Source organism: Juglans regia, chromosome 1 (genome assembly GCF_001411555.2).
Source record: "Juglans regia cultivar Chandler chromosome 1, Walnut 2.0, whole genome shotgun sequence".
In the NCBI taxonomy this organism is placed as follows: Eukaryota; Viridiplantae; Streptophyta; class Magnoliopsida; order Fagales; family Juglandaceae; genus Juglans; species Juglans regia.
Window position 1 is genome coordinate 35,200,004 of NC_049901.1, and position 12,284 is coordinate 35,212,287.

At 37.9% G+C, this 12,284-nt stretch overlaps 2 protein-coding genes across 2 annotated transcripts; both read right to left on the minus strand.

Moving 5' to 3' along the window:
- Nucleotides 1–6,759: 6,759 nt before the first annotated feature.
- On the minus strand, nucleotides 6,760–8,160 carry LOC109008366 (protein FAR-RED ELONGATED HYPOCOTYL 3-like). Its single transcript, XM_018988439.1, has 3 exons — nucleotides 7,273–8,160; nucleotides 7,074–7,160; nucleotides 6,760–6,825 (listed from the first exon to the last, which is right to left on the minus strand). Exons 1-3 carry the CDS (start codon nucleotides 8,158–8,160, stop codon nucleotides 6,760–6,762), a joined length of 1,041 nt encoding a protein of 346 aa, XP_018843984.1.
- Nucleotides 8,161–8,607: 447 nt separating this feature from the next.
- LOC109008374 (protein FAR1-RELATED SEQUENCE 5-like) lies at nucleotides 8,608–9,543 on the minus strand. Its single transcript, XM_018988450.1, has one exon. The coding sequence runs from the start codon at nucleotides 9,541–9,543 to the stop codon at nucleotides 8,608–8,610; it is 936 nt and encodes a 311-aa protein (XP_018843995.1).
- Nucleotides 9,544–12,284: the final 2,741 nt, after the last annotated feature.

A 12,284-nucleotide genomic window follows, 5' to 3' on the forward strand; every position in this document is an offset into this window, starting at 1 on the left:
CAGTAACGACATTAAGATCCAAATAAAGGCACCAATGAGAATCTTTAACCTTTGAAGCTCTCAACACGCAGGCACAGCAATGCCCTCTAGCCTCTGACGTTGACCTCAACACCTCCTCTAGTTCAATATCCAGCCTATCACTACGATTGCACTCTACCGTTAGCACATCCTCCAAAAGTGTTGATGCACAGTCGACCTCCTACTCACTCTCCAAGGCCTAGGCCAAAAGCCTTTTCCAAAAAAGACTTCTCCATAGCCAAGGCACACTAATGTTCAGAAACCTTAGCCTTTAGAACGGTGATCTCCTCCTCCTAGACACACAAGTGAGAGCGCAACCGAGAGTATTCAGTCTCCCATTGTTTCTTCTCCTCCATTGCCTAAAAAATGGCTTGTTGGGCGCGTCCATGAAGAATGGGAAGATTGGACTTGCTCCTCCAAACCAAACTGGCAATTAGCAATCCATTGGGCTAAGGAATCTAAACCCTGCGATGAGTGACTAATGTTAGTTAACTAAACATAGAAAATATCACACAAACAGAAAGTAAGGATATGCACTAGAGAAAGAAAATGTTCAAGTTCTCGAGCAATTCAAGCAACCAAAGGGTCAAAGATCTGCCTGCCTACAGGGTGGATGAAGAAGATTGGACAGGAAGGACTAGACTCACCAGGCAAGTATCGAACTCCTGGAAAGCTACACCAGGTAAAGAATGGCATGTCCATTTAGCTGTAGCCACTGGCGAAGCAACTGGAGAGACAGTATTAGGGGATGCCCTTGGGTCTGGCAAGGGTACCATTAGTTGATTCCCCAGAAGCTCAATAGAACCGCGAGCATCCTTGCCATGAGTAACGAAGGGCAAGGACTCACCCACTAGGAAGGAACCCCCTAGAACTTCCTCACCAAGAGTAATGATGGGTAAGGACTCACCCTTGAGGGAGGAAGCCCCTGCAACTTCCTCACCAAAATTAGCAATGGGCACCTCCCCAACAATCTCAAGAGTTTCCCCACCAAAAACATGGCTTGTTCTGACAAGGGTGACCCAACAGCAACCTCGACATCTTTTGCTATGACCTCTAGGGTGACAGGAGTAGGCCCTTCCCCACCAACCTCTAACACCTTAATGGATTCACCTGCCATTGGAGAATAAGACAAAGGCTCAAACCTTTGTCTTGGGCCTCCTTGATTAATTACCCCTCAAGGTGTTCAAGATGTGCCAATGGAGGTGAAGGTTGCATTTCCTGGTTGCCACCAGACGAAGGGACGGCTGGCGACCAAGGATGCCTTGTTCCTCTCTCCAGACTAGCTAGGTCATGACAAACACATGACCCACCACTGATTCCGCCACCTTCAGTGCAAGGTCTCTTTCCTTTAAGGTCAGACGGACTAGGAGCTGACCTTTTTAGTCCTGCCTGGCCTACAACTTGCGATCGACTTGGTGACACCAAGAAGTGATCACAGTTTTAGTGAGGATCATTTCATAATCAACAGAATTTGGATTTTCCTTAACCCATGAATAAATAATATTCAAACACTCTGTCTCATTGTTGGTGAGAGTAACCTCAAAATCATGACTATAAGAAACATGATGCCACGTGACCCTCATTGGAAACTCACGTCAGCCGGCCTCACCAACAGGAAGCTTCTATATAATTCCAGAAACAAGGAAAACTCCTTGTCCCAATTTTTAACATGGGAATACTAGGACTCCAAATATACAACCTTGTAGCCCATCCATTAATGGAAGCTACACTATTTCCCATCATACTGTGTAACGTTGTGGAAATAGAGGAGGAACTTGTGAGTGCTGAGTTCAGGATTCACCTCTCCCCCAGCCTCCAAACAGTAGGACAAAATAATGTTCTAAGCATTTGGTAAGAGCTGCATGGGAGTCATGCCTAAGAAACCCAAAATGTCGCAAACAAGGCCAAAGAAGGGGAGTCTTAACCCCATAAAAAACGTGCCTATGTATAGGCTCACGTGCTCAATAATCACCTAATATTTGAAAATGCCATAGCATGAGATAGGGAGGATCATGCCCTACAAATTGGTGATGTCGTACCAATCCCTCATGAAATCTAACCCCACCTGAGTAGTGGTAAGAGTCCAACAGCTACCCTCAAAGGCAGCTGGTTGCTAAGATCCATCCCCAAGGGACTCGTTCGTGGACCTACGAGAAGACCAATGAGGGAAGTAGGAAGCATTTATAGGAGCCATCTAAGCAAGAGAATGAGATTTGAAAGTGGGAGAGAACGGTTCAAGTAGAACGTGAAGAAAAATGAATGAGATAATTTGAATAGACGCAGAGGATACTTAGAGAAAGAAAAGAAAACATAAGAGCATTGTCATTGGCTTCATCAAAAGCCTAGCCAAATGTAAAATATGATGAATTTCATCAAAAGAGAGTTGCATTGGATTAGCCAAAGAGATAAATGTGAAACTTTGAGCTACAGTAAATGTATAGGTTTTTTCAAATTTGAAGGGCTACTGTTCACTCATCAAATCTATTTTTTATTTTCTTTTAATCTTCAGTAGTCTTTTTTATTCACTTTTAATCTCTAACTGTCTTCTAATAATAATGTAAAAATCAAATTAAATTATTAATTAACATATGATTAGTGTAATTATAAAATATGAAAAAAAATTAATATTATTATTAAAAAAATAATATTATATTATTATTTTGATGAATTCAATAGCTAATTCAATGTGAAGTTATGGACAAAAAAATTTTAAATATATGAAAAATATGTATTATATATTAAAATTTAATAATAAATTTAATAAATCTAATGTTAATACTCTAAGAAGTTCAAGAAAGAAACTCAGACGGCCGATGAATTTCACATTGCATGATGAAGTGAATCATGGGTGATAGGTGAACCGCTAGATAGGAGAAATGCACAATTACTTACGCTACAAGGGCAGGACACGTGTTCAGAAGAAAAGTATCATATTTGAAAGAAAAATGCTGAAGACAGTCGCCCGAGGTAGACGCCGCCCAAGCGGCTGCTGATGTGGAATCAGTGTTTCAAAACGCACCGTATCAATCTTCCGAATTTGATTCAAAATTTTGGTCCTCATCGAAATGCACCGCACCGTTTTGCATCAAGCTCCTCCCTCTGTGTTTTTTCCTTCTCCATTCCCTCCCAGAGCGATTCCACTTGAAGTCGAAGAAGGCGATTCCATCCCTCGAAGCACCTCCGTCGAAGATGGCACGTCCCTCCCCTCAAAGCCACCGCCTTCTCTCCCTCGGTGTCTTGATGGTTCTCTGAGACCCACACTGGTAAGCCCTAAGTTTCGTCGCACCTTAGTTTTCTTTGCCATCGTCTTCAGCAAGGGAGGGAGCACACGGAATGACCTTAACCCTAGCCCCTTCCCCTTTAACTTGAAGGCAAGCATTTCTGAGAACTCTTGCAAATTTTTTTTTTTTTTTTTTGAATTTGTGTTACTGTTCGGATATTGATTAGCTTTTGGTGTGTTTTTGACTGTACGTAGAAGTTCTGCCTTTATTCGACCAAGGACCAAGGAGCCCCACCACCGCACCACCGCACCACCGCACTCCAACTCCAAGGACTGGAAATTGCCGAGTTGACTCAGAACTAGGTAAACCCCTCTTTCTCTCGCAAACTCCTTGGTCCTTCAGCCCCTGCTTTCGATTACTTTTCCTCCGATCTTTCTATCCTCCTCCTTTCATAGTAGTGGGTTTTGATTTTACTTGAGTTTTTACTGTTTCTTGTTGGATTTGGATGTTTCTGGATATGATTTGCCCTCCATTGACAGCCCCAAGTGCACACTACCACATTATGTAGGCCGTGATCCTATACACATTCAATCAATTAAGGCCGTTTAATTTAGCTTTTATGAAAATCTTGAGGTTGGTCAACTTCTCTGTGCCTGAACCCTTGGAACCTGAGTTTAGAAATGTTTTCTAGATAAGCCCAGAAAAATTATTGCCTAACCTTATTCAAGTGCATACTCAATGTATTCTAGGTAAATTATGTCTTATAGAGGTCTCGATTCTTGTTTGGTTGCTTGTACGACATGGGTTGGATGACAAATAACGGGTTTTTATTTTGATTTGCTTTTTTTTTTAGTGTTGGTTTTCTTTCCTAGAAATTGAAACTGCACAAGTTAAGACTAATGATTCCCTTGTTATGGACAAAAAAAACAAAAAACAAAAGATCAGTTGAGAAAATATAGTAGAAATAGACAGTTCAGTATGATGATAGAATTACCATTCTCGATATCTTGAGTGGATCTTTTATAAAGATAGTAGGATGCTAATTTATTTCATCATTATGGTATGTATATTATGTGTAAGCTGTGTCTTTTGTGTTGCTATTAAAAGGTATGACGAATCCGTCTCTATCATGTATATAGTAGAATATGCGAAGTTATATCTGTTTGAAATGTGATCATTATGTTCGCTGGCATGATTTTTGTAAGTTCTAAAGCCTTACTATTAACACTTATTATTTACAAACCTGGAAAAAGGCAACCCCATTTGTCTTTGCCCGATAAGTGGTACTACGTTTTGACAAGTTCTGGAAAAACTTGGTCATTATGTTCTCTGTCATGATTTTTATAAGTTCTAATGTCTCTGGGTGTTGAAAGCATTTCTGTACTATGCTTTCCATGCCCATATATTATAAAAAATAGTATTTGATTTGTTGTTTGCATACAGACACCTTTTGAAGTTCATTCTAATTTCTAATCGAACTCTTTTAAAATATAATCTGCCCAGAAAAAGATAAATATGTATAAACATAGCTTTTGCTTGTATATATAAACATAAAATCTATAAAAGAAAATTTGTATCATTGACTTCTTCAGTTTTTGTTTGTTTGTTAATGCCAATACTAATTCAATGATCTCTGAGGGCAAAATAGATGGCGCGATGAACTCGTTGTTGGACACTTTTGAGGTATTTATTATTTGTGCTATTGTAGTTTAAACTTATGTTTACTTGTTTTGGTTCTAGTCTTTACATGCTTATATCTTTGTCGGTCTTTACTTGCTTGTACCTTTGTTGGTGAACAGGACGATGATGAGAGGAAAAGTTGGGCCTCTTTTCAAGAGTGCATAGCCAAGGCCCTTGAACGGGTTTTAAGGGGACCTTAATCGACGCAGGCCTTGTTGCTACCTATTTTTCAAGCCTTGTTACTGTCCAAATAAAAAATGACAAGTCTTATAACGCTTATGTGACCGAATAAGCATTATTATGGTCATAAGTTTGCTCTAGAAACCTAGCAAACTAATGTAAAAGCTTAATTCCTTCGTAGTTTTCTTTCATTGTCTGCTGATAGTTCTTATTACAAGTGACTTTATGCTCACATTCGCATGTAGAGTCCTTATAATCTGGGCTTCTTGAGTTGGATACATAATATTTTTGCTCTATGTGTATCAATATCAGATTTTAAGTTTCAAGATTTGTGATTAAAGAAGACTGCGTTTGGATTTGGTGAATTTTGCACTTTTGTTCAAAGCTCCAAATCAAAATTGTTGGGAAGAATTCAAATGTTGATGATATAATTTAGATTATGGTGAAACACTGACGTATTTTGGTTGAATATGATATCTTGGAAGCGTTGCATAATTCTGTGTAGAAATTAGAAGAAAAATGCTACTCTCCCGAGGCAATAGGGTAGGATTCTTGTCGTCTTGTTGTGTAGGCTTTATAGTCTCTTAATTTGTTGTGGTTCGTTAAAAGAAAACGTTGTCTTTAAAAGAAAGAAAGAAACGTATTTGTAGCAGTATATGTGGCTTTCATCTTTTTTCTCACGTTTATACCTCCCAAATCAGGTAAAAAAAAAACAAGTAATCCATTTTGGTAAAAACTGTTCAAAGCTTTCTCATACATAGTGCAAAAATCTCAAGTGGGGTTTTTTGAGTCTGATCTATTCTCCAAGATGTTAAATTAATTTTATTGTTTTAATTTTTTCATCATTCATGACTATTCATGTACGTGTATAAATAGATAACTTATCTTCCTCATCCTTGTTAAATGTATTGATCGTAACTGGGTTCTGAATTGTGAGGTCTCTACTACCATGCATTGCCAGCATGGGGTCTCCGCATGCATTTTGCTGCCATGGTACATATCATTGCACTGGTGCCTCTAACAGGTTGGTCATTATGATGCAATTCTTACTAATCAAAACTGCAAACTCAAAACTGAAGAGTCCATTCATCACTAGGAATATGCAATTCTTGCTAATCAAACTTTCCACTCAAAACTGGTGCATTATCACAACAACTCAAAATGTACCTATAACTTGCATATCTTTCTTCCCACAAAAATAAATTACAATTTTCAACTTGTGTCATGCTTTCTTTCTTCCCACAAAAGTAATTACAACAATTAGAATAACTTGCAATCTTTCTTCCCACCAAAAAAGAAAAATTACAATTTGAAACTTGCAAGGCTTTCTTCCCACAAAATGTACCTACAAAAACTATAACTTGCCAAGCTTTCCTTCCCACAAAAATAATTACAACTTCAACTTGTGTCATTCTTTCTTCCCACTAATATTTTTACAAAAACTACAACTTGCAAGAATTCTTCCAAAACTAATTACAAAACATATCACTTGAAAAGCTTTCTTCCCACAAATAATTAGAAGTCATATCTAATGAGAAGTCATATATTTTAATTATCTTTTTTTTTCATGCACATACTTTTCATGCATATACCACAAAATTGAATCATAAGTTATAAAGTTTCAATAAATATAAGCAAAAATTAAAATTCAACCATATCATTACACCGGTTGTGATCCATCCAACCCAAGTTGTAAAGGTTGTGATCCATCCACTCCAAGTTGTATCTGTAAATAATAAATAACAAATATTAATGCGACATCAATATGACTATTAAAAATATCAAAAGTTTAGAAATATTACATGTTTTTGACTCCCAACCATATTTTGGAATCTACTAATTTCAAAAGCTAAGCTGGAACAGTCTAGTGATACATAGATAACAACAAAAATATGGCAAATATAAGTTTATGGCATGTATGTGGCAAATACTTGTCCAAGTAAGGCAGCAATTTTGCAACAAAAATATGTATACCTGCATGTTTTCAGCAGTAAGATCTATCTCGGATGACCCAAATAAATTCCTACAGGTGTTTTGGGCTGGCAAATCTCCTTCATCTCGCTAATAATCAAGTAACAAGTAAAAACTCTATATCAACACAATATTTGCATAAATAAATCAACCCAAATAAACATGTATGTGACAAATATTCTTTTTATTAAAGATATCGAACCTCTTTACGTTTCCCCTTTACATTTGCTTTCTTCGTCCTCGCTTTAACTTTTTGCATGTCTTGCTCCATCCTGGATACTCTCCTCAGAGATGGGAGTCTACCTTTTCCGTGCACAACTCGTGGACTGAGTACTTGTTGCGAACTACTAACTGTACTTGTGTCTTTTGTCGTTAAACCAACATTAGAATCCATTTGGGTCATTGAAGGGGGTTCTTGGCTGCCATGATATAAAACAATCATTGCATATAACTTTTTAGTTGCATCTTCAGTATGCTCTTTTGAACCCGCTGCATGAGTAATCATCCGATAACAAATATTCAACAGACTTGAATATCTGTTAGTATCTTCCCGCTGATATCCTGTGTCATAGGTACTATGGATTAACGTGTATCTCCGTTTGATGTCCTTTCTCCATCGATCTAAAATGTACCTATTTGGCAAATACTTTATCCCGTTACATTTGAATATGGCCAAGACATGCCTACACAGTATCCCCTTCATCTGAAATAATCCACATGAACACTTAACATCGCAGTCTTCCTCATTAAAGTGTACATAATATGTAACATGTTTTGTGAACTCCTCAACATGAATTTCATCTTCTACCAAGTAAGTCTTCTTCACACCATCCCGTCTAAGTAGAGATGGATCCATATCAAGCACACCCATAACTTGCTGTTGAACTTCTCTAAATTTTGCATTCGTGTACAACTCTTGGAATCTCTTTTCGATTGGAGATCTAGATATGCATGGAATTGTAACGCTAAATGAGTTGAAGTCTGAGCTGATTTCATTCTCGATTTTCTTTCTCAAGGCATTGTCAAACTGGTCGACAAACTCTTTCAAATTTGTTTTCGCATGAACATATCCGTCAAAAAATACATTCATACTTTCGCTCCGTTGTATTGTACTCATGCCAGCCCAAAAGTACTCCTTTAGAAATACCGGAACCCAATGTGTGCGCTAAACATACAAACTTTGCAACCAGACATTCTCTTGCAAGTTGTACGTGCTAATTAACTCTTCCCATGATTTCTCAAACTCTTCAATAGTTTGAGTGTCATATATACATTTTATCAGCTGAGTTTTCAGGCCACTTTTGTAGGCACGATGAGAGCCAAGCTTCTCTGGGACTTTTTTTAGTATATGCCAGAGGCAAAATCTATGTCGACTTTTTGAAAATACAATAGAAATTGCATTTTTCATTGCTCTGTCTTGGTCAGTAATAATAGCTGGCGGGGCTATACCATCCATACACTGCAGCCAGGTCTGAAATAACCATGTAAAAGTCTCTGTGTCCTCACTGGAAATTAACCCTGCTCCCAAGAGAATCGACTACCCATGATGGTTTATACCAACAAATGGAGCAAAGGGCATCCTGTATCTGTTTGTCAAGTATGTGGTGTCAAATGTTACCACATTACCAAAATCTTGATAAGCTGCCCTACTGCGTGGATTTGCCCAAAAGACATTCTTTAACCTCCCATCATCATCTAAATCCATCAAGGTAAAGAATTTGGGGTTCTTGTACTGCGTTCTACAAAAATAGTCTCGAAGCGCTCCAGCACCACCTGCTCCAAGTCGTAGATGTCTTGCCTTATCGATGTAATTGTGACAATCTTTTTCCAAAAATGGGAGGTTCTCAAATCCTCCCGCGCCCACAACAAGAGATCCAAAACTCTTGTTCATTCGAATGCCAGTCAGGTCGTTAGTATCTAGTACTCTTTTTACGTTCTCACTAACTTTGCGATTACATCGGAAGAAGCAAGATTTCTGTGGACTCAGCCCGTGATTGTGGGTATTATGAACTGTGGTCAACTGCATCTTTCCCTCAACTTTTAAGGCATTAATCCTTGCCTTACAGTCAGTCTTTCCTGTCGGGCATGGTTTGGCGACATTCATTGTCCTATTTCGAGCTTTTCCCCCACGGGCACAACCAAAAGTGACATATCTGACACTCCCTTCGTCATCCCTTTCACTCATTTGTGTCATGGATCCAAACCCGCATTTCTTAGCATATAGCTTGTAATAGCGCATTAATTTCTCAAAAGAATCAAACTCTATCCCCGCTTTTGGCTCCTCAATCATATCACCACCATCCATTCGGTCTAACGGAGGTGACCCGACTGTGCCATTGTAAGTTTCCCCTAAATCTGGCCTATCCTCTTCACCTTGTTCATGAACCCTAGAGGAGGAACATGGCTCTTCAGTTTCCCTACACCCGGGTGTATCCTCTTGGAATCTTTCCGTCGTTCTAGAGCTTGTAGCCATCGGAGGAGTCGAAGGTCACATCCCATATTGAAATGGGTAACCAGTATTATGCTAAAAATGAAAGCAATTAAACTTCCAGAAAATAGGAAAAAAAACAAAAAAAACTAAACAACAAAGTTGCATCACCATTTGAATGTTGTTTGGACATTGGTATGCATTTGGATAAGTGATAAAAGCCAGTGACCAGACCATGTAGACCCTGGTCCAAGGTAACCGTGCATGTAACTCAGAAAGTTTGGAGCAGTTGTTGGGATATCCTAACATAACAATAATAATGATAATTAGTAAGTACGAGATTGACAAACTCCTAACAAATGTTAATAATCATATAACATACTGCGGTTGGAGGATTTGAGCTACTTGGTGTTGAGAGAGATGGATTTTCTTCCCCTTTTCCCATGCTGACATGTTGCATTAAAAAGACGCATGTTGGTGTGCTAAAAGTTGTTGGTGTTAACTTAACAAAGACGCATGTTGGTGTGCTAAAAGTTTCTTATCAAAATAAAGTTTTCTTCTATGACTTTCTTCAGTGAATAGAATGAAATTTCTCAAATGAATAACAAAACCTGTAAGATTCTTTATAAAGATGTCTAACAAATGCACCAAGAAAATTAGTTCAGCAAAGAATGTGAAATAGTATGCTACAGCTATTATTTTAACAAAACTTTTAGATGCAATCTTACACAATAGATTATAAAGAAGAGTGAACAAATTGCCAATATTGTAAAGTTAAATCATAAAAATGAACTAAAACAATTTTAAAAGAATAAAACAATCAGCTATAGACATGCATAATGAATTCATTAAAACCAAGGCCGGGGTACTACTTATCCTAACAAATACTCTGCTATTATTTTTTTTTTACTTTACTTTCACTCTTTTGTTATCTTACGACACCTTATTTATGAAGGGTTTAAGGATTTCAAGACCAACTAAATGGTTAAATATGGAGTTCTTGTAAGAGAAATACGTAAACATTTTATATAGGCCTGAATTTGTGGTCGTGGAAGTTATTGTGTTTGTCTTTGAACTTAAGTATCTAGTACATGTATTACCGAATATGATACCAATGGTCAGCTCGTTTTATGTAGGCCCAATAGGTGCTAGCTAGTGGAGGTAAGAAGGCTAGACTTCACAAGAACCACAAAGAGGAAGTCAGGAAATCATTTTTAAACTTAAATAAAAAATAAAAAAAGGTATTTGTATTTATTTCATTATAATCAAATACATTGGTTCTTTCTGCTCTAAAGAAAGTTACAATTGACAAGAATAGTCCATCACAAGCTTCTGCCCCTGCCTTACGATTTCCATAGATCCATTACCGAACCGAAATGTTGCTCAAAAAGTTAAGCCGTTGAACCCAAAGAAGGATCGCTGGATCATTTTCCATTGATAGGAACAATGTGAGACACGGTTGCAAGGGGGTCTGTGAATGGAAAAGCAAGCTCGTGGGTTCTCGATTTTCTATTTCCTAATCTTACAACATGAGAACAACACAAACATTCATCAAAAAACAATTTTGAGAAACTGAATCCCATTTTTAGACATGTTTTCAAGCTTGAAAACAGAGCTTGAAAAACTAGCTTCAAAACAAAGCAAATTCATTCAATACATTCAAAGCACAATCTAAAATGTGATTTCTTACCACACGGTGAAGAAGAAGATGAAGACCCACGCGGTAGAGTACTGTGAAGAAGAATACGAAGACCCACAATGTGATTTCTTACCGGTTTATTTACAGATGAAAATGTCGATGATTCAATGCAAAAGAAGACGAAGACGACGATCCCACACAACTGAACTCAGTGTTTTTTCCATTTTTTTTTCCACTTTTCTTCAACAATCAAAGCAAGTACAAAAAGTTTTTTCCTTTTATGCAGCAGAACTCAAAATATTTTGAAAAAAGAAACTTGAAGAAAAAGAAGCTAACAGTAGTGTCTTTCCCGCATTTTTGTTCTTTTTTTTTTAATAATTGATGTGGCATTAAAAAATATTATTTAACTCGGCGACTGCGCGCCGTTTGTAAGGGCCAACTGTAACACCCCGTATTTTAGTGTAATTTTTTTTACTGAAGGGATTTTTATTATTTATTCAAAAATTTATCCTTCTATTTTAAAATTGGTTGGATTTTTTTAGTGAGTTTATTTCTATGATTTTAATTTGTTAAATTGGTGAAAATTATTTTATTGTGTGCTTTCTTGATATTTATTTATTGTTATGCATTTAAATTGCTTTTAATATTTAAATTAATCACTGGGTGATTTAATTATTTCAATTTGACTTTACCATTACGTTTAAATTATTTTATTTAACTTATGGTTTTAAAATCGTTTCCGTTGGATCATTTTCGTGACCCAAGTTATGAGGATTGGACCTCATTTCTTTTCCCCTCTTTTTCTTTCCTCTCCTTTTCTTTTCCTTTTTTTTTTTCTTTTCTCCTTTTTCTTTCGGTTTCTTCTCTCCTGCGCGATCTCTCTCTCTCCTCTCCTCCGCCCGTTTCCTTCTCTCCCTCCCAGCACCGTCGTCCGCCGGCGGTGGTCGACACCGCCCAGCCCCTCCGCTTCCCCTGCCGCCGACGAAGCTACCCCTCCATTTTTAGCCTCCCTTGTGCCGCCGTTAGCCACCACGAGACCCACGAAGCCGCGGCACTCTTTCCGCCGCTGCGCCGCCGTCGTTCCACCACCGGCCACCATCTTCCTACCACTTCATCCCCGACCTCTTGGCAACCCAATGGACCCAAC

Coding starts and splice junctions, on each gene's coding strand:
- LOC109008366 (XM_018988439.1), bottom strand. CDS start 8,160: ATGAATGTATTTTTTGACGGATATGTTCATGCGAAAACAAATTTGAAA. Junction 7,161..7,272: donor TAAAGGGGAAACGTAAAGAG/GTTCGATATCTT, acceptor CTTGATTATTAG/CGAGATGAAGGAGATTTGCC. Junction 6,826..7,073: donor TTACTGCTGAAAACATGCAG/GTATACATATTT, acceptor TATTATTTACAG/ATACAACTTGGAGTGGATGG.
- LOC109008374 (XM_018988450.1), bottom strand. CDS start 9,543: ATGGCTACAAGCTCTAGAACGACGGAAAGATTCCAAGAGGATACACCC.